Source organism: Physcomitrium patens, chromosome 5, assembly GCF_059467195.1.
Source record: "Physcomitrium patens ecotype Gransden chromosome 5, ASM5946719v1, whole genome shotgun sequence".
NCBI lineage: Eukaryota > Viridiplantae > Streptophyta > Bryopsida > Funariales > Funariaceae > Physcomitrium > Physcomitrium patens.
Window position 1 is genome coordinate 13,863,410 of NC_143414.1, and position 21,770 is coordinate 13,885,179.

The window sequence follows — 21,770 nt, forward strand, 5'->3', positions numbered from 1 at the left end:
ACCTATTCGACGACAGAAAGAAAAGGTCGGTGAAGTTTGAAAAAGCATCACGCAATTCCTCCGGCGTAGGCTTAATAACAGTTCAAAAATCCAAGTCAGTCTGCATGGGGTGAATGTTGGCACAGATGTAGAAAAGTCTGCAGACACAAGGTAAGCTAGGGCTTTACTTCACATAAGGGATATAACTGGTGTGATTTCTAAAACTTTCTGAGGGCGAGGGAGTTCACCATGCATGAGTACAAGCTGTTTTTATATGATTGCCAACATGCTGTAGTTTGCATTGAAACTTAGCGTCTTGGAAAAGACGCTCAGTGAATTCTCATTGATAGTAGTGATACTGCTTATTCCTACGAGCTGCTATATCGGTTGCATTAGCTTCCAAAGGTTCAACCTCACAGATCTCAACACGAAGATAGTGGCACCCCACTTAGCCTTTGTGGGGTATTTTTGGATTCCTGGTGCCAAGGCAAGGCTTCATTTATTGTTCATTGAGAGGAATAAAATTTTGGGTGATGAAATCAAGGAGGGATTGCAGAGTTAGGGGGATGTGAGCCTGCTTGGTTGAATCTGAATTGTCCACTAGACATCGAGGGAATATACTTTTCTATTCCAGAGAACAGGTGCTTCCTATGTGTGTGTGTTTTATTCTGCTCTTGATACCTTCAGATTTAGAATAACAACTTGATGAGGAAGAACAACCAGAAACTGAATATAATTGATTTTATCACATCTATTCCATCCTTCTCTTGTTGATCTGCACTACAAAGACGTGTGGGCCTGATGAGAGAGAGCTGCTGTCTCTTTGATACAGTGAGAAGGTGCATGAAACTATTGTTATATATATATATATATATGTGTGTGTGTGTGTGTGTGGTATTCTCATGATAAAATCAACTGATTGTACCTCAACTAAATCCTTTTGATTGTTTTATCTGATTTTGTGTCTCCGAAAGGTTTACTTCATGTACAAGAAGTGGTGTAATGATAAGAATCTAGTGTATTAAATTAAAGATAAGATGATTATTCAATTTTTAAAATTATTAATTGGGATGATTTTTGTTATCATTGTTGTTGTTATTATTATTATTACTATTATTCCTATTTTTATTTTTTTAATCCTTTCATTTTTTCACATGATTCATTATGATTAATTTTCAAGGTATTTTGATATACCTTTTGATATTTATCTTTGTAATTAGAAAGCCTTTTGTACAAATAGAAATTGCTCTAATTTCATTCATGATAATTATTGTTCCATATTTTTGTGAATAGTTTTATGTTCCGCTTTCAACAGAAGAAATTTATAAATATCAAAAAAGTCAAATTTCACCGGAGAACCAATACTGAAACATTTATTTAATATAAAAAGGAATATTTGCCAAAATACTTTATTACGTGAGTAACTAAATATTCAAATGCATGTGCATTCTACATTTTTAATAAACAATGTTCCTCAAATTCAAGTATCTGGTTAAAAAAAATTGGAATTGAAACTACTTGAAATTAAGATAATGAAAAAATAATCAACTTCAAATTACCTTAAGTTTGTATTCTATTTTATCCAATAAAATAATAATAATAATAACAATAATAACAATCCAACAGTCTTAGCTTCTCATTATTAAAACACATAATCTGCAAAAATAGTTAAAATCTTATATTTTATTGTTTTGTTGAAGACAAAACAAAACAAAGTTCACTATTGTAAAATATAGAATCTTAATCTATGTTTTTATGAGCATTTCTACCAAGACATGCATAAGACATGTTAGTTAACAAGTGCTAGTTCAACATCTAAAAAGTGTGGATTAGATCCATTCTCAACGATTTTGCATATGCAAAAAAATATACAAAAATATAAATTTGCACTGAAGAAAATATGAAAAACAACCACCATCCCAACAACAACAACAACAACATTGCACAACTATTGCAGAAGTTCCACTGAATTCAATCCATGTGATTCACGTTTTAATCTACGAGGAACAATTTGGACAGCCATGCATCATGTACGTTGTGTTCATGTTTGCATCTTTTTATAAAATATTCTATACAAAGTCTAGTAAAACAAAAATCAACTATCATTTCAAACAACATATACATGCTTCAAATTGTAGAGATTCTGCAACAGTAACGGTATTCATGAACATTTTGAACATAAAATAGATTTTAAAACTATAAATAAAAAAATATATTTTATTTTATTTTTATTTACAAATGTGTTCGACCAAGTTGATTCAAATACTCCAGAAATAGTCTGAAGTTATAAAACACACACATCATGAGTGTTGCTGGGCACACAAAAAGAGCTTTCTTCTTCCTGCTTTTCATCTGACGTGTACAATAAAAACAGATGATCATCTCGAGTTTCCATCCATCAGTCCAACGTGGACGCTGACAGCAGGCAAGGTCGGTGCGCCAGCTAGACATGCCGTTTTCCTACTTGCCACATCAGCAGGCTGTGGTTGTAGGTCCTAAAACAAAAAAACCTTTTTTATTTTTATTTTTTTTCGTTCTTTTTTTCAGTTATGATCAGGTGATACTTCCAGAATGAGAATTGGTCTTGGTCCTCACACTTCCAAGCTAGAAATCAAAGCAGTAACGAGCCAGAGGAATAAACATATAAGAAGAAAAACAAAATTTAAATTAAAATAGAGTCCATGAATTGTGGGTCACCAAAGGGGCTCAGAAAGGGAGAAATCATTGATCAGAGAGAAAATGAGGCAACACACCACGACATGGCATGATGAACTTCCCAAAAATTAAAGCATTAGCCCAACACATTCTACAACGCACACATCCACGTCACCAGGTGACCCAGGTGGGCAAAATGCTTAGTTGGCACGCCACGAGGTGCCACGTCACCGTGGCCATGTACACGGTATCTGTCTCTCTGGAACAATTATGATCCAAAGGACGGAAAGTCTTGAAACCAAGACGTTCCCATCAGGGGATCTGTTCTCCATGGGAACACAATCACCCAATCTTGAGGACGGCGTTCACCAATCCTCCTTTCTGTCGTTTGGACACGTGGCGAGCTTCTATGGGTCTGAATGGGGAATGGACTGTGCGCCTCGATGCGAGGAGCCACATCGGAATGCTCGCTTTGCCTTGGCCAGCTCATCAATATGACGTGGCAGTCTGATTGCACAGTCAGCGTCCAGCGGCTCTCTGACAGCTTCCACTAAGCTTGTGCTTACGCTTATCTTAAACTTATGCGGTTCTTTGTTAGCGTTTCACTACTCGAGGCTCAGCGTGGGTCGGTATATTAGTTCCGTGAAGCCTCTTGAAGGCTAGTTATCACCAAGTCTTCCATGCCGTGACCTTTTGAGATCGGTGTTAGAAGCCAGTGGAACTAAAGGGCAAACAGAAACAGCAAAAGTCTAAGTATTCTGGATTGTCTGCAATAAGAGGAAGCTGTAATTCTTGCAGTGTGAGTATTTGTGTTTGCGTGTGTGGATAAGGACCACCATTAGTGATTTCACCGTCGGGTACAATCAGAAAAAACGGTTACCAGCCAAGGTAGGTGATGGGTACAGAGAGGGTCACCATTCACCCAATTCTGTACATCTTCAACGTTCCTTTTTAATAAAAATGGAAACAGCAAAAACTGAAAATTGTCGATGAATTTGGAAAATTCTTCCTCATGGAGCTTCCGTATTCCTTGGATAGAGTCGGCATCGCTAGGGAGCTGCCGTTGCTCAATCTGCTTCTTTCATTCTGACGCCACCCGTGGTGTGGCAAAGCTGCCGAAACTGGGTCCACCAGAGGAGAGTGTCAGCAGGTTCAAAGCAGAGCTCAGACGACAATATGAGATTGTCACTGTGCCTTGACGTAACTGCTGGCCAGAAGGTTTGTAAGAAGGGATCGTATGCTCATGTGCTGGAGGAGGGGAAAATAATAATGCACTGTAGGATTTCCCATGGACTGCAACCTTCCTGAAAAGGCATTTGGCCGAAAGCCACTTAAAGGATGGTGGAGTGTCTACCCGGCTTGTGGCATGTTGTAATTTGTGTCTGTATCGACAGCTTTGTCACCGAGCGTCGTGATCATTACTGCTCAGTGGCGTAATAACCAGCATTAAGGTTTCTGGATTTCCACATCCATCTGCGGTAAATGGAGAGGTGCGAATCAAACCTCGGAAAAGGCGTAAGTTTTTGAAATTGTACTAATGGTGATGAAATTGTGAGACCAAGTCTCGGCCCAGTGCTGTCCCAGTCTCCTGTGCTTTCTGGGCCCCACGCGAAAGATGCAGCCTGTACAGCGTCATATCTGGCGATGGTGATGAAGGATCAGTTGAAGCTGTTCGCCGGTCTTACTGTTGTAGCTATCCTGTAAATCCCCCCCGGGACTCTTCTTCCATCTCATCACCACTACTGTTCCAAGAATTGGTCAAGCAATCTGCAGAGTGGTGTGGGCCTCCTTTCCTGCTTAATTGGACCATATCAGCCTTGTGCTTGCACTAGGCTCTTTTTTCGTTGTTTTTTCTCTCTTTTTTCTCTAATTCAGATTCCTGAACTCTTGGTTACTGTTCTTCTCATCGTGGTGAGTGATGGTTGCTCCGTCGAAGCTACCAAAGGTGGCAGAAGTAATTTGCTGAGGGTTTGAGTAATCCACAACGAAGATCGTATGATCGCAATTTGAAGAGCAGTGGATACTTGTCCATCGCAAGTAAGTGGGGGTGTAGATTGCTGAGAATTGTAATTCATGAACAATAGCTTGACAATTGATGTTTGAAGAACCGTGGTTTTGATTCTCTTCTTTTTATTGATTTTTATTGTCTTAAAACAATCGCGGCAATCATACAGCACTGCCTCTTACAGTCATTGCGCGAATTCGGTTGTCTCCGTAGAGGATATTGACTTTTGAACTTGGTTCGAGGGGTTGCTTCATTCAAGTGAGTTACGTTTTCTTAATTCTAAAAGTGCAGCCGTAGTCCAACGTCGTTGGCCTTTTCTTTCAGTTCGATTTAAGTGATTGAGTGGCATCGTGGCTTGTGACTCTTTCGTCGTTACGTAGCTCTTATTTATATTTTTTCTCCTGCAAATCTACACAGGAAAGTTGTGACGAAACTCTAGGTGCAGGATTGCTAGAGCTCTCCAGATTCCCATGGGAAATTTCCATCATTCTCAAGACACAATCTCCTTGTGCCCTGTGTTCTGGGATTAAAACGACCCGCAGACTCTCAATCCCCAACCTTCTGATGTTGCTTCGTTGATAGACTTTGTCCAGGAGCACAAGTAGCGTCGTTGGATAACCATTTTAAGCCACAGTCATGATGCCGAAGGTATGCTTGTTTATAGATAAGTCTGTCTCTTCCCTGTACCCAGGGGGATTGTGTCAAATTCCCCAACAACACTGTTGAGTATGTACATCTATGTCTAACTACAGAAGAGATTTCGGCTGTCGAGGAACCCATCGCAAGTCGGCTGTCTAGGAGTTAACATAGATAATGGCCTCTTCCCAACTGGGCTTTTGTTCATAAATATGCAACGGTTTAGATCTATGTCTTAGGACCTACACCACGTCTTTCTGTTCTCTATCTCTTCTTTGCTGGTTTCTGTGTGTGCTTGTTCTAGTTGCGTTGACACAGAGTTCAATTCGCATGAGTGATGTAGCATGTTAGATTTTTACTGTCGATGTTATCATTCTGAGTGAAGGTTTCGTGAAAATTGTCACGGGGTTTGTTTACGGGCCCGAATCATGATAACTTTGGAGAGTTTACAAGGAATCTGTGACGAATCCCCAGGTGGGAAGTAGCTAGAAATTTGCAGACTCCCTTGGGTAATGGTTGCACCATTCCACGATCTCACCTTCTCTAATTGTTTCCGATTTCCTAGATTCATAACTAGGACATTAGAATCAGCTATCTCTTCCCCCTCAATGGAAAGACTCGGCGGCGCAGGCAACACAACTTCTTATTGGACTCCCTTGATGGAAATGGATTCATTTTCTTGATATGTGTACGTTTGTGTATGTGACAGTGTTGAACTCCGAGACGACCCAGTTTTAAAAGAAAGGGGATGAGGCAGGAGCATATCACCCGGACAGAATCGTATTCTATTACTTCCCACCTATACGAAGAATTTATACACAAGTACTGCTTCCGCTGATTTGATTGCACTTACAGTTGTATCGAAGAGTCCAGCACTTGACCAGTGAATGTCTTCTGTTCATATTTGTCAGAAAATGCTGATTATAAAAAAGGTTCGTCGTGATCCAATGTCACGTCTCAGAAACAGAACAGAAAAATCACCCTCCGTTGCAAAGCGTCAGGGTGAGGATTGAACCCCTGAAAATAAAGAAGCTGTTGTCTGAGCGCAAAAAAAAGGAGCGGACAACAGATTGTTGTTAGATGATTGGGTTGGAAGGCACCCGACACTTGAGTGCGTGCGGATTAGCATCATGTGGTACTAAGAGAGATAGCAGGTTTCAGAATGCAGCTAGATTTCGCTGGAAGTTTTCTGGATATGCTTCAGTTTGCATCGATATTTGTGTCAAGTCGTGATCACCTCTTAAGATCGTTCAAACAAAAAGAAACTTACTTCTCAAAATCAAAGCGCATCGATTATCCAACTTGAACTACAGAAGTTCCTACTGACTCATGATATCGAGACTGTCACCTTTCATTCAAAAAACGAAGTAACTGAATCCTAGATATCTATGTGTAGAGTGGCTTCTAGACGGTGATCAAGTTGCTTGTTGTCGTTGGTATTCAATCAACCTCAGGGACTCTTGTTCTTAAGTGATAAGCTAATTGCTATGTGATATGAATGCAGATAATGGCCGAGGTACAGACTTTGGTGATTCAAACAGTGATTCTTAAGGTAGTTCTTCATTGCGAGGGATGTGCTCGGACTGTCAAGCGAGCTGTCAAGCGAATCCCGGGTAATGTAATCCCAAACTAGAGCCACTTGAACTGAGCTTTGTCTCAAGATGGTTAGACTTATTCAACTACCCTCAAAATTGAGTCATGGATAATGCACTGATTATGAAGCTTGGCACTGAAACAGGAGTGACAGCCTACAGTGTAGACTTCCATGGTCAGCAGGTGACAGTCACAGGATTAGTCACTCCCGAGGATGTTTATCGACACGTCTCTCGAACAGGCAAGATCACGGCGCTGGTGCCTCCACCTCCACCGCCGCCTCCACCCCCTGAAGAGCCAGCCAAACCTCCGGAGCCTCCCAAAGAAGAGCCCAAGGTAGAAGAGGCCAAACCTGAGGAGCCAAAGAAGGAAGAGGCAGCTGCACCTGCTGCCGAAGAAAAGAAGGAAGATCCACCCAAAGCAGAGGAGCCCAAGAAAGAGGTAAGTTTCCAAAATTCCACCAAGGAGAAGAGAACGGAATACTTGCAACTAGCTTTATGAACAACTTCGACCAAATCAGTCGGCAAACTTTTCTTTTGCAAACTCGTGACCATTGACATCAGAATTCATCTTTGGCATTCAATCATTCTTAAAAAAAAATCAAAGGCAGTTATCAACATGAGAAAGACAGTGAGAGTTGAGATAGTCCACCAAGGATTTCACACAATTGTAAGACAATGGCTTAGGATATAATACGGGTTACGGGTTATGACCCACTACTCAAAAATACAAATCAAAAGAATGGCAAGAAACAAGAAACAATTAAATCAATAATCAAACTCAAGAGTCGACACCAAAATGTAAAAAAAGAGAAGAAAAAAGAAAAAGAAAAAGAAAAAACTTTGTACGTTTTGTAGATATTTATAGTTGTAGATTGAAGCTTGAAGAGACTTGCACGTGGGGGTCCTGTGTCGATGACGTAGGAAGAGAAGAAACCTGAGGCCGCGGCACCACCACCAGCTGAGGAAAAGAAGGGAGACGACAAGAAGGCCGAGGAAGCCAAAACGGATGAGAAGAAAGAAGAAGCAGCACCGGCACCGGCACCACCCACCGAAACGAAAGAAGAGGCAGCCAAGCCAGCTGAGGAACAACCCAAGGCAGTGGAGGAGAAGAAAGACCCACCGCCACCTCCACCGCCAGCTCCAGCTCCAGCGCCGCCTCCGCCGCGTCCACCGCCCAGTTTCGAAGATATGTACCCAGTGACGTTTGTGCTTGGACCCGATTACACCCGCTACTACTACTACTAAAGGATTTTTGCAACGCAGGGAGGTTCGTTGGATGGGGCTCCAGCATCATCATCGGCAACTGGGTCGGCCTGGCAACAAGTCAACTAGCAGGGGGGGATTCAAAGATTCGCGGCGAAGGAATCGGTTTATCGTGTGGAGACCCACCGCATCCTCTCCCTATCGATGCATCGTTAGTTTGCCGGCGTCTGTGTGGGTTTCGAGCACTTCAGGATAATTGTTTGCCTACTTTGCGGTCGGTCCATCGCTGCGGACGAAGATGTATCCTACGGTTTCCATCGAACTATACTCTCGATATATGTATTCATCCATCAGTACGATCTATACATCCATCCATCCATCCAACCACGCAGAGGAAATCATTCATATGTGCAATTATAGAGGTTGTGTGAGAAGTATACGCCTATATGTAATAAAAGTTTTGGAGTGTGGGTTTTCTTTTCTTTTCTTATCATTCCTTTGTGGTGGTTTGGTGCTTTGCGTGTGGTCATGGAAATTTTTGTATGATGATTTGCAAGTCATCATACAGTAAATAAATCATTTCATTTTCTTTTATACTTCAACTTGAAGCTCACAGTTTTTGATCATGGTGTTTTTGCTTCAGCATAATTAAGAATTGAATGCTAAATTTTTGCATGGCACACAACGCTTTTTTGACATAAAATACATACATGCATGTCTTGTTTTCTCTTTTAAGGTAGTACTATTCTGTGTTTGTGTAGAAGTGTATTTTGTAAGAACAGAACTGTAGGATGAGGCACTTTTAACTGATTAAAACCTTCAAAATTTTCAAATCGAAAAAGACTAGACTTTGAAGTGATTTAGTACAGAGTATACAAAGAAAGAGAGAGAGCGAGAGAGAGAGAAAAAAAAAATGATGTACCTGAAATTATACATTTAATAAATATGTGAAAAATCAATCACGAGGCATGTGATTATATTCATTAATGGAGTTGTTAGCATTTACACTCCTTTGAAAAAAAAACCACTGAAAATAGAGTTTTTGTTCCTGAAATGATAATATAATGAAAACAAAACATACAAATTTGCATCATGTTTCATATTTTTAAAAGTGTACAGAATTCCCTTTTTTTTTTTTTTTAGCATCAAAGTCTGATACCATTTGTGGGCTCCAGCAAAATTGAAGAGGCAGGTTGCAGAATGATGTGAACGGGAGGCTCCTAATTGAATGCGCATAATACCCATAATGAAGTAATTCAAAACACAATATTAAAAAACGTTAATACGACCCCATCACTTCACTGAATTTTTTGTGAAGTGACAGTCTTTGATTGTGGAACGTAGTGCCAAGTGGTCGACGAACGAGAAACATCACTCTCGTCCATCTCCGTCGCCGTCACCCAGCGTAATGTCGTCCAGTTCTTCTTTGTTCATCCAAGTCGGTACAGCACCGAGATTTCATCCCATAAACGATGTCACGTTCATCCCATAACTCGCGTCAATTGTTCATCCATACATTTATTCATTCATTAATCCATCCATCCTCTTATAGCGGTGTCGTCGTCTTGAGCAGTGCGCTTGACCCCTGATCACGCCATAGCCAGATCCCATAGCTCCGTCGTCATGAATTCCCGACTCTTCACGGCATGACACCTCCCATTCCGATCGCTTTTCGTGTGCGCTAAGGCCGCCAGTTGCTGCATCACGGCGAGTGCTTTTCGAGGAGGTAGAATGTTCGTGCTCTAGCGTCGATTTTGAATTTTTCTGGCACTTCTTTTAGGGTTTTAGTTATGTTTTATTAGGAATATATATTTTTTTCTAGTTACGAGCGTTGGGAGTTTATTTTATTTTGTTTATTTTGTTGTTATTTTTTTTTTGTTGTGGTTTATTTCGGTGTATTTAACTTGTCCCTTGCTTATTTTGGCTATTTAAAATTCGTTGTATTTTTATTGCACAGGATCGTTCGTGGATCTGGTAGCTCTGGTTTAATCGCGATGTGTTAAAGCCTACCTACTCAGCTTCCTAGCTGTGGAGAATCTATTTGTGAGGCCTTGAATGGCGTGATAGAGTAATGCGAGTGTAGGGAAACCTGGCTGTCTTGTGTGCTGGAGTGCTGGATTGAGCCGTGAGGTAATGGTTTTGCTTTTTTGGAGGGAGTTCGTACCAGCTCTAGTGCTTGTCCACGAGTGTTGTGTGTGTTGTTTATGCAGGATGCTGGACGAAGTAGTGTGTAGTAGAATGACACAGGTCGGATCATTTGAATTGCCTTCTGATTAAATTTGTACGCGAGCTTTTATTCCGAAGACATTTTAAATCGTCTCTGTTCCAATTTTCTCTGTATGTAGCTGATTTTTTCCTCTGTATCGGTCTGTCGAGGTCACTTTCAGTGCGCACGAGAAATCGAATTCTTTGAGCAGATCAGCAGGACTCTTTCTCTGTCTCTACTACGTCGCAACCAGGTGCTTCGCATTACACTCCATTTGTCGTAGTTGGCTACCAAAGAATCAATTTGCAGGGTGTTTGCGAAGCACGATAATGAGCTACAAAGTTCAGTTAGAGTTCTTTACTGGTTCCAAGTGGTTTTCCCTGAACAATATCCGTTTCGGGAGTTCGAATCGCCACCTTAGGCAGTTATGATTTGGATCTTTGAGACAACGCATGGCTGTTGATCAAAAGATTCTGTTAGCTCTTCCGATTGTCAGAAGCTTTCTTGTTTTATTTTGTTGTAAACTCTGAGGACGGGCAGATACACTTCTGGTTTGCTGATTTATCCACAGTTCCAATTTCGACTAGTTGCGGACTTCGCGAGCTTCGATTGCGTTTAGAATGAGTGTCTTTGGCCTTTCAATTATTTATATTTTTTGTTTCTTTTTTGGTTTTCATTTTTCCTGCTTCTCTTGAAATCAAACGAGGTTTCTTTTTAGATGGAAACGTGGAGGATTAACTTGTGAATATTTAAAGTTTATTGCTCCTGGCCATTACGACTATGAGATACTTGTCGTTAAAGTTCGAATATATTGGCAATTTCCTCAAATAATTTGAATCCGGAGATGAGCGTTATACTTCAGGTTGTGAAGATTTAACATTGAAGATGTTATGAACATTATAATTTCGCTCTCTTGCTGTTCTTGTTGCAATCACTCCTCCGTTGATTTTGTTATATTATTTCAACAAGAATATGTCTCATCTTTCATGACGAAGCTAAATTTCAATATCACAAAAAACAATCCAACGAAGATCTTGTTATCTATGTGTTAACGATGATGGAAAATCAGCGTGATACATTTTAAGACAGTATGTTGTCGCTAGTAGCAAGAAGCTACAGCCTTCATCCGTGCTTTAGTTTTACTAAATCCTAGCGTCTTCCTTCATTCGGTTCATTCCAGGGCTTTAGGTGCGATTAATTTCATATTCCTTCGTTGTAGCACATGAGAAGTTCCCAAAGTGGCAACTGCTCAGAATTCTTCAACATAGGACAACCTTTGTACATTGTAGATTGTTTATGCAGTCAGTTTGGGTTTTGGAATTTGGGTACGTTTGCTAATATTCTAGAGGTTTGATATTAGGTGCTCCAGAAGAGTTAGTATATTGAACGTTTTGGTGAGGGTTCATGAAACCAATCACTTTAAAGCCCTAAATCCTGATTATTTTAAATATTGTCAATGTATGGTTTGTACCCCTTTCACACTATAGATATCATAGTGGTGGGAGATGCTTCATTATTCTGTAGTAGGGCAAGTGTCATCCTCTCTGTAGAAATAAATATGGTATTGAAATATTAATCAATTTGATTGATGATGGCATTGTAGGTGAATTTGGTAATGGATCAGCGGCAACAAATCACTGAAATATCACTAAAAATTGGACATTGAAGGAGATAAGTTATTGTTGCCAAATACTGATAGGCGTTCTCTATCCATGTGCCTCAGTTAACAAGAGATATACGACGTCGCAAGATGAACTCTGAGCAACGTAGAAAAGAGAGGCAGGCTGCAGGAGCTCTGGGGCAACCACCAGAGATAAAATTGAATGATACTTTTAATCCATTTCACAATGATAGCCGATTTGAGGGAGGATACGAGATACTTAAAACTGTGCTCTTGTTGCCCGTAATGGTGGTAAGAGTTGTAGTTTTTGTGACTTCACTTCTTTTAGGGTACTTATTCACCAAATTAGCACTGCTCAGAGCCAAGAATGTATTGACAAGTCCGTTTCCTCAGTGGCGTCGCTCATTGATGCTACCAGTTCGTCTGTGTGCTCGAGTGAACCTATTTGCCTGTGGCTTTCATTGGATTCATTTGAAAGGCAGTCCTGCCCCACGTCATGAAGCTCCCATTCTTGTGAGCAATCATGTGACCTTTGTGGATCCGTTGTTTCTGTTCTTCAAGCATCTGCCAGTAATAGTCACAGCCTATGAGAACCTCAACTTGCCCGTAGCTGGTGCCATCATTAAGGCGATGCAGGCAATTGCTGTCGACCGGATTTCAAGAGAATCCCGTCAAAGTGCATCTGATGCAATCAAGCGGAAAGCTATGTGCAATGACTGGAGTCATGTAATGATATTTCCTGAGGCTACTACTACGAATGGAAAACTTCTTATTTCTTTCAAAGCGGGGGCTTTTACGCCCGGTTTTCCTGTACAGCCGATTCTTATTCGATATCCTCATGTGCACATGGACCCATGCTGGGTTGCTGAGGGACCTGTTATTTACTGGCTTCTATTCCGACTGATGACCCAGTTTCATAACTTTATGTCGGTACGTCCTCTCCAACTTATTTATGCCGTCTCTTTCATTCTCGACGATCCCTTCAATGTAGATGTCTTTATGTAGATGACCACAACTTGCTTTTACCGATATTCCAAAATAACTAATCTGGCCTTGGCCTTCAGGAATAACAAGTGAGCCTTTCATATTGGTTCATCTGGTATTCGCTCGACTAGAATCATTGTGAATGCATAGAATTATCATTCTCTTGAAGTTTCATGGAGGACACTTCTACTTGTTTCAGCGTCACGTTTAGTAATGAGACTTGTTTATATTAGTGGGTTGGAGATTGCCATTGACTGAGCAGCCTATGGTTTTTAAAACCATAATGAAGAAGGTGACGTAAGACTTATAAGATCAGTTATCATGGTGCAATTCAGAGGTCTTATTTCAAGGAACGTAATGAGTCATTCATGCTAGGGGCCCTCCCTTCGACAAAATAGTTTCTGCATTTTTGGTTATATTCAGATTATACTAGCACTTCATCAGATAACAGTGGATCGGTTTTGTGTACAGGTTGAGTACCTACCTGTTATCCATCCGACTCTTGAAGAAACAAAAAACCCAAATCTGTTTGCAGAACGAGTACGCCTTACTATGGCTCGAGCAATGAACACGTCTGTGACACAGCATACATATGAGGATGCTTATATGGCCATGGAAGCAGTGAGGTTGAAGATTGACAGTGCGTCTGCGCTTCTTGAATTTGGGGAGTTCAAGAAGATCTCTCCATTCACAGTCAAAGAAGCTAAGCGATGCTTATCTAAATTTCTGGCTTTGGACTGCTCGAATAGGTAAGTTAAACTATTTGATGATCCTACCTCACTTATTAGATTGCATACTTGCAGTTTTGATGACCTACAAATGACGCGCCAACTTGTGCTCTAACAGTCTATTGTTTCCAACCTGAGTTGTAATGTCTGACAGGGCCGCTACTGGAATTGTTGCAGGGGTGCCGTCACTTACAAGGACTACATCAAAGCAGTTGACCTGCCTGATTGTTTCCTTCTACAGCAGGTGTTCCGGTACTTCGATCGTACTAATAGTGGTCACATCAATTTTCGTCAGGTACTTGGACTCTCTGGGTGTCAGTTTATTGCACACTCTGGATACTGAGCAAGAATGTATTATCTTAAAGGACTGATGAAATACGTTTTCTAAGGCTTTTGTGTCATTAGTTTGCAACGCCTTGGTGTATGTATCTATTAGAAACAGTAATCCCGACAGATTCTTGGAATGATAACAGCAATATTTCTTGCTCTGCATTGTAATATAATGATAACGGTGATGCTTATTTACAAATCATTAACTGACGTGGTTTGCATATCTGGTATTGCTGGGCAGTACGCTACGGGAATTGCTTTTATAAGCGGTCATTCAAGATTCAAGGAAGTTGTGGAGTCAGCATATAACTTTTGTGGTGGTGTAGAGAATCTATTAGATGAGACCGCATTGCATAGGAGTTTGCGTGTACTCATGCCATCAGTTTCAAAGCAACAGGTCAGACAGAAATTCATTTGCCCTGTTGCTGTATTATTGTGCGCATACTTAAGTAATCATAAGCAAGTAAATCAAGGTGTCTACAGTTTTTACATACATTTTCATAATACTCGGGACTTTTGCGGTAATTGACAGTTGTACTTTTTTGCAACAGGTTCACTTGCTTTTTAACAGGATTGACGTTAATAAAGGTGGATTACTTCGACAGACTGATTTTTCTAGCTATTGCGATGACAACCCTGATTTCCTACTATTATTTCTGATTGGGAAATCAAGTCTACTGTAGTCGAGGCTATTGCACGATTGGGAATGACGCTACGTTTCAAGTTGTACTGGAGGGAAGAAAGCAGGAATGAGATGGGACTGATTAGTGTTTTGAACACAAAATTTTGGAGGTTCTTTGTCAAGTTCTAGTTACAACAGGTTGTGTCAATTAAAGACGTAGAAGTAAATGATTCTACCACTGCTGTCGAGTATCTTGCAAACTTTCTGCAATGGAGGCTTGCTGCATGCCCTGTGCTGAATTTGCTTCCAAGCCAGTTGTGGGGTTTTGCTGTTGAGCAGGGAGCCTCTAAGGTCGGTCTCTGGTTTTCCACTCGAAGTGGGCAAGTTGTGGTCCTCCATTGTGATTGCAGAGGAAGGGTATGATGTTTAAAGACGCCTAAATCAATTCCTCGAATCAGGCATGTCTAGCTGGGTACTCTACGACAGTGGTCCATTCTTCTGTATCATGTTGTACAAATTATAGGTGCCCTAGGCCCAGTGATTTACAAAAGCTCAATCGCCCAAACGGTGTGGACTTTCAATTTTTTAAGCAAGTTCTACATTCTTCTTAATTTTCGTACTACGCAATAAACAACTGATGTTTAAAATAGCTTACATGTGGCTTCCATTCAATGCACAATGCACATAACAATTAGGGAAGGATTTCACATGAGACAAACAATGAAGAGTAATTTCAAAACAAAAGAGTAAAGGGAGTTTTTGTATTACATGGCACAATTTTTGCTCGTCCTATAGATAAACTATCCAAACTTGAGCTATGTTTAAGAGAAACTTATTGCCATTCACTCATTTTAATTAAAGAATATTAAGACCTCTACTTTTACATCCATGATCTATTCATGTTTACACGCAAGAATAATGTTTTGGTGATTGTACATCAAAAATCAGAAATTGTAAGTCAGTATATGTGATTTCATGTGGTTTCATCTAAGTTCAAGAGAACATTCATTCTTAACTTTAGAACAATAAATTAGATGAACTAATTCTATCAAAGGAAAAGGATAGGGGCTAAACGGGAACTCAAGTGAAAAGGTTCAGCTATCTAGCTCCCTGTCGGTGTAGTATGAAAACCGTTCCCAAACTATATAGAATTACAACTAACAAGAAAGAATAAAATCCATCAGAGACACAATATATAACAAAAGGATACTGTAATATAATAAACAAAACATTTAGAATATAAAAATTCCATATATTATATTACATAAACAAAAAAAAACAATAGAACCATGAAATAACACTAAAACGCAAAAGAACATTAAGTTTTAAATCTAGTACGCATTAAAAATTACTAACTATATAAGCATCAATTCAGATGATCCAGTCACAAGAGAAAATTACACATACTGAAATGGTTCACTTTCTAAAGACCTGGCAACAATATCAAGGTAGAAGATTCACGAACATAATAACTAATAACAATTTTCACAAGTACATTAGTAAAAACTTACAATTAGAAGTCACATGTAGGTTGGAGTTCAGATAAAGGCACCAAATAATACAAAAGCCTTCTTTTAAACATGCAGCAACTACAAAGAAATGCAGATCTTTGTGACTAAAATTAAATTCAACATTAACTAAGATAGTTTAGTGCAGAACAAAGTGACAGTGATTAGATTTAAAAATCATGTTACATATTGATGCACCAACAGCACAATAGTCTAAGGTCACTCGATGCCCAAAGCATGACAGTTGCGGCTCTGGTTTTGGTTAACACTAAAGGTGAATATATTGAAACATAGAATAAATACACATACATTCTTTGCACCTGGCCGTTTCACACAGGAGAAGGATGGGGGGTCTCTAAAGGAGCAAGATGGCAACAGTAGGGAACACCAGCAGGGATGGAATGAGTACCACGTCCAGAGCCCTTCCGTCCGAAGAACTAATGCATGGCGCCACTCTTTCTGAGCGGACTGAGACGAGACAGTACCAACATAATTTATAATAGATATGAATGTATGACCATAGGTTGTAGATGAATTGGAAGGGGGAGTAGCTCACATGGTGGAGCGCCTGATTCGCATTCAGGAGGTAACGGGATCGATGACCGTCTTCTCCAAGTCCGTCTACCGCCTCGTGAGGCTACTGCACTGCCCCTACACAGGAGTCTTTCTCCCTCCGAAAGGGGTCCTTTTTTTTATCACCCTTCTATGGAAGCGATTCCTCGATCCCGTCTCGTCTCCTTCTCTAGATCAACTGACATCAACCCTAACCATTCTCTACTCCCTTTTCCATGTTGAATCCGCCCTTCTTCTCTTAAATTCTTGTTTCATTCCTTCTCCCTAATTGACTCAAGATCGTCTTTGTAACCTACCACCACAATTCTCATCACCTACTTGGTGTGCTGTGATAATTCCCACAAACTTACCATGTTCTAGTTTTACCAAAAAGTAAACTCTTGTTGATTCATATACAGTGCACACTGAACATCTTTTACTTTCCTCGTGTTGCTCACCAACTTAGCAAGCAACCTCTTGTTTTTATTAGCCTCAGTGTAAAGATAAGATGTCATTTTGAAGCTCTGCAAAATTTAATGGTATCATATTTGAGCTATGTATGGCATGAACACGTTTGACTAATAAGAGTAAAACTTTTACCCTTATTTCAGTTGCATGATAACCCATAAGCTTACATAGAATATTCAACTAATATACACTTTGAGCGCAAACTGTTTTTCACTTGTTTTACAGTGTAGTTATTTCAAATGAAAGCAATTTAGGTTTACCCCAACTTAGAGGAACAAAAGTTTGTGGTTCTATTTTATTTATTTTTTCTCTTTTTAATGCCGTTGAATGGATTGTATTCAAAATTGTACAATGTATATGTACAATTCCAGCTGAAATTGTAGGTAGATCAGCAACTTGTATCTTTGAAAGGTATTCCTGTTGATCAAGGTTTATGATTCTTGAATACAGGGTGCTTTTTATTCAGAAGTTAATTTTTTAAGTTGTAAATTTAAGAATCTATCGTTTTCAGTTACTTTGTTTCATGTGGAGGTTTCATTGAGAAGATACGCTTGTCTGCATTCCATAATGATGTCATATGACTTATTATCAAAAAAATATTATAATATGTCTTGTTATCAAAAATATGTACTTACAATGTATTGGTGTAAATAAATAAAAAATTAAATAATGACTTATTACCAAAAAAATAAATAAAATAGAACCACAAACTTTTGCACAATGTACCATAAGTATATTATAAATTGCATTGTTGTCATATGACTTATTATCAAAAAAAATATTCTTATGGTGCATAAAGTCACTAGTTTAGTGAATTAGTGTAGGAATTTTGAAATAAATAGAAAACCAAATAAATAAATAAAATAAAATGTTAGTTGCAAGAATAGATCTCTTACTCAGTTGTCCTTGAGAAGGGATTTTAAATTACATATATTCTCTTCAAATTAGCCAATAGAAATTTATATTTTTTTAATAGTAGTCTTATATCTATTAAATATTCAATTGGGCTTAAATTTAAATGGGATCTTTGATTAAAAAAATTCAAAAAAAAATTCAAAAAAAAAAAACACCTTAGTAGCTTTAGACAAATAAAATAGAAGGGAAACTATAGAATAGAAGAGAAAAAGATTGAGAGTAGGGAGAAAAAAGAGAAGAAAAGAAAAAAAAAAAAAAAATAGGGGAGAACTGAAGAAAGAAAAAAAATAAAAATAAAAAAGAGAAAAAATAAATTAAAATAAAATAGAAAGGCAATTAAGAAGGCAAGAGGCTACTTCTGAATGGTGGCAACCTCTTCATTGATATTGAAGTTGTATTAGATTCGCTCTCTCCATTTTTTATTTATTTTTTGATTTTTTTAAGAAGCATCTCAATTTTGGCAATTGGAGAATGATTTTTTTGCATTATATTTTTTCTTATAAGTATGTATAATTGCAACAGTATTGTGGCAAAGAAAAAAAAAAGAAAGAAAAAAAGAATTGTTATTTTATTTTTTCTTTTTTTTCTTTTTTTCCTTTTGTGCAAGGAGAAGGGCTATGGATCAAACAAGTTATTGTTTTGGCAACCTAATAGAGACCTTACCATCAATATTTAGTCTACAAAAGTATTTGTACATTAGCAAAGATTTTGGCCATTGTATTATCAATCTGATAGATCTGGTGTTAGCGGTTTTGACAAAGTGCAATAAGAACACTGCAACTGATGTAATATTATGCAGTAGAAAATTCTAGTGCACCCTTGTGATTCTCTTGATCAAAGGTGTTGCAGTTTGATACTTAAGATTTATCAATGGCATTTTTTCTAAGTTGATATAGTGTAGTTTTAGATTAAATCTAGCATTAGATTGAATTTTCTTTTATTTTTTGCTCCATTAGTGGTGATGATGGAGCAAAGCATGAAAAACTAGCTACATTGTTTTAGTCTAGATCTTGGTGATCTACAGGGATTGTGTTGCCTTCAAGTTCCCTTTTGATTGTCGGTAGCTCATGTTTCCGAGGTTCATTTGACCACAATATTTTTATTGTATTGGTGGCAATGTGCTTGGCAACAAAGTAACAACATGCCATAGTAAAGATTAGCCTACTATGATATGTGTAAATATATTGATTATGTCACTACACTTTAGAATAGCCGATGGTACATCATTTCATATGCCTATTCTATTGACTCTCAGGTTTCTTGAATTGAAGCATCTCATACAAAGAACAGTCAAAAATTGCCATAAGTAGTTTGATTGGAACTATTTTACATTTTCATTAGTCAGCTTTTCTAATCTACTCTTCTTTGACACAAACAATTAAACAATTGAAACAATATACTTTTCTAAAACTTAAGTGGTAGTGAATGTCATAGATAAGATAGCTTGTCCCAATTTGGCATTACTTCTACTTACATTGTTTTCTACTCCAAAAAAAAGCTATTCAATTGATTGGTTTTATTTTATATATATAAAAAAATTATAAATATTTTTACAGTAGAATTCATTTTATTATAGGATTACATTAGAATAGTATTACAATCATGTGACTCTTTAAAGAAATCTTGTGTTAAAAATGTCTATCTGTAGATAGGAATAATCAACCCTGTTGAATTTTGGTTTGTGGTAAAAAATGATCTTCAAAGAATTGATGTAGATGAGCTTTTTAGATATGCTTGTGTTGACCAAAAAATTGCAACAACCTATTGAAATTGGTATCTTCTCTATTATTACATAGTGAAGAATAAGGCCATTTTTTATAGATATACTATACAAAAGATTCAACAAGAAGTTGAATAAAAAAGCTAGCATGAACTTCATTAAATCAAATAAATATATGATAAACACCAAGAAATTAAATTAAAGCTTCAAAATACATTGTTGTAGTATGTGAAGTCTTACTTGAAAATGCATTCAACACTTGGTTGTGGAAGATAAAAGAAATTTACAACAAGTCCTAATAATCCTAATAAAATCATATATAAATTTTAATTAAAGCTTAAAAAATATTATCAAATATTGATTAAATATAATTAAATTTTAAAATAAATTATAAAAGAGATACAAAAAAATCCTAAAGAAATTCTTAAAAAATTCAAAAGATATCTTAAAGAAATCCTAAAAATATATTGAATATATCCAAAATAATGATAATAATAATTTCTTAAAAATTCATACAATAGATTTTATACATGTGCAAAATGAGATATCCATGTATGATAGAAAATACATATTTCTAAAAATCTTTTGACTTTTTCCATATTTGCACATTCTTTCATTTTTTTAATAATATCAATCTTTTCTATACTTAGCTTTACATCTATATGATCCACACATGTATCTTACCACCAAAACTTCTTTTATTCCAAATATTGATTTTTCTCTTTGATAAGATTAAATGAACTTCTTCTAACCTTATCAAAATCTTCTCAAAATTATTAATATGATCCATCACAAACTTCCTACATCTTTTTGAATCTAAAGTTTCATTTTTTTTTCACATCCTTTAATTGATACATCATCTAAGAAAAAAAATTATTATACTCAAAATATATTTTTTTAATACCTTATGCATTCCATTCATCGTATATGCTATAGAATTTGTAGCTTTTTGTAGTAAGATACATATTTTGATCAATCCTAATGGTATCTTCATAATTTTAAAATTTCTACTTTTCATTGTCAATTGAAATTGTTCATATCTTGAATAAAAATCTCCCATAGAATAAGTTATTTTTTTTACAAATTCTTCTTTAAATTCATCCACAATTGGACTTGAATCCATATTTTTAATAATTAATCTATTTACCAATTGTGTATCTTATATAAACCTCAATGTCTTATTTTTCTTAGGTATTATAAACTATCAATTTGAATATAATACAATAAATGGTTCTAAAATTTCTATCCTAATTTGTTCATTGAATAATTCAACTTGCTCTGGCAAATAGAACTTTCAAATTGGAATTGGCTTCAAATTCCATGGTTCATGTGAAAATATGAGAATTACCATAGGTACTACAACACTTAGATCAATGCATCCTATTTCATGTGATTCAAATATAAATGCTTTGTCATGTCGTGAAAGCATTTCTTTGAAACATCTCTCTTTATATTTTATTAAAAATTCATTACATCCAACTTTCAAACCATCAAATATCAATTCATCTTTGAATTCATAATCTATTTTTCTTGGATCTCTTAAATTGGATTACATAGAAGTCTTCTCAATCCTTTCCTTGAAATTTGATGATAGATGCAGTGCCACTGGTGTAACCTCCTTTGCAATAGTCTTATATTTTGTGTTCACCTTCACTTTATAATTGTTTATATATTCTTTAATCTCATTATAAATTTTTTTTGAATGCACATTTATTATCTTATCATTACTTTTAAAATCTAAATCTAATAAAATTTATATATATATATATATATATATATATATATAATATCATCAAAATAAGATTCTTCAAACATCCTTGATATATATTTATTTTCATCAATCACTTTGCATTTTTTCAACTCATGTTTCATATTTTTGATTTTTTTTTTATCTTCCTAAAATTATCTATATTTTTTAATAAAATATATCCATTCTATTATAATCCTATAATAGCCTTATTTCTTCTACTAGATGAAAAACCATCATCTCTTCTATTATTACAACCCTGTTTTATAATGGCCTTTAATAAAAATCCTTTGACT

At 37.1% G+C, this 21,770-nt stretch overlaps 2 protein-coding genes across 16 annotated transcripts; both read left to right on the forward strand.

Moving 5' to 3' along the window:
* Positions 1-4,310: 4,310 nt before the first annotated feature.
* On the forward strand, positions 4,311-8,566 carry LOC112282741 (uncharacterized). 5 transcript variants are annotated; one of them, XM_024520771.3, is made up of 6 exons: positions 4,530-4,671; positions 4,824-4,897; positions 5,985-6,097; positions 6,780-6,888; positions 7,014-7,309; positions 7,792-8,566. In XM_024520771.3, exons 4-6 carry the CDS (start codon positions 6,783-6,785, stop codon positions 8,113-8,115), a joined length of 726 nt encoding a protein of 241 aa, XP_024376539.1. In that variant the 5' UTR covers positions 4,530-4,671; positions 4,824-4,897; positions 5,985-6,097; positions 6,780-6,782; the 3' UTR covers positions 8,116-8,566. The 5 variants fall into 5 exon arrangements, with proteins under 5 accessions (XP_024376538.1, XP_024376539.1, XP_024376540.1 ...); XM_024520770.3 differs by lacking the exon at positions 4,824-4,897 and having other exon boundaries at positions 4,311-4,671; XM_024520772.3 differs by lacking the exons at positions 4,530-4,671; positions 4,824-4,897 and adding an exon at positions 5,208-5,784.
* A 1,091-nt stretch (positions 8,567-9,657) lies between these two features.
* LOC112282728 (lysophospholipid acyltransferase LPEAT2) lies at positions 9,658-15,175 on the forward strand. Of its 11 annotated transcripts, XM_090250589.1 has the most exons (8): positions 9,658-9,799; positions 10,031-10,203; positions 10,461-10,532; positions 11,883-12,830; positions 13,356-13,633; positions 13,790-13,907; positions 14,184-14,339; positions 14,494-15,175. In XM_090250589.1, the coding sequence occupies exons 4-8, from the start codon at positions 12,030-12,032 to the stop codon at positions 14,623-14,625; spliced, it is 1,485 nt and encodes a 494-aa protein (XP_090106715.1). In that variant the 5' UTR covers positions 9,658-9,799; positions 10,031-10,203; positions 10,461-10,532; positions 11,883-12,029; the 3' UTR covers positions 14,626-15,175. The 11 variants fall into 11 exon arrangements, 10 of the variants coding, with proteins under 10 accessions (XP_090106715.1, XP_024376502.1, XP_090106719.1 ...); XM_024520734.2 differs by lacking the exon at positions 10,461-10,532; XM_090250593.1 differs by lacking the exon at positions 10,461-10,532 and having other exon boundaries at positions 12,003-12,830.
* Positions 15,176-21,770: the final 6,595 nt, after the last annotated feature.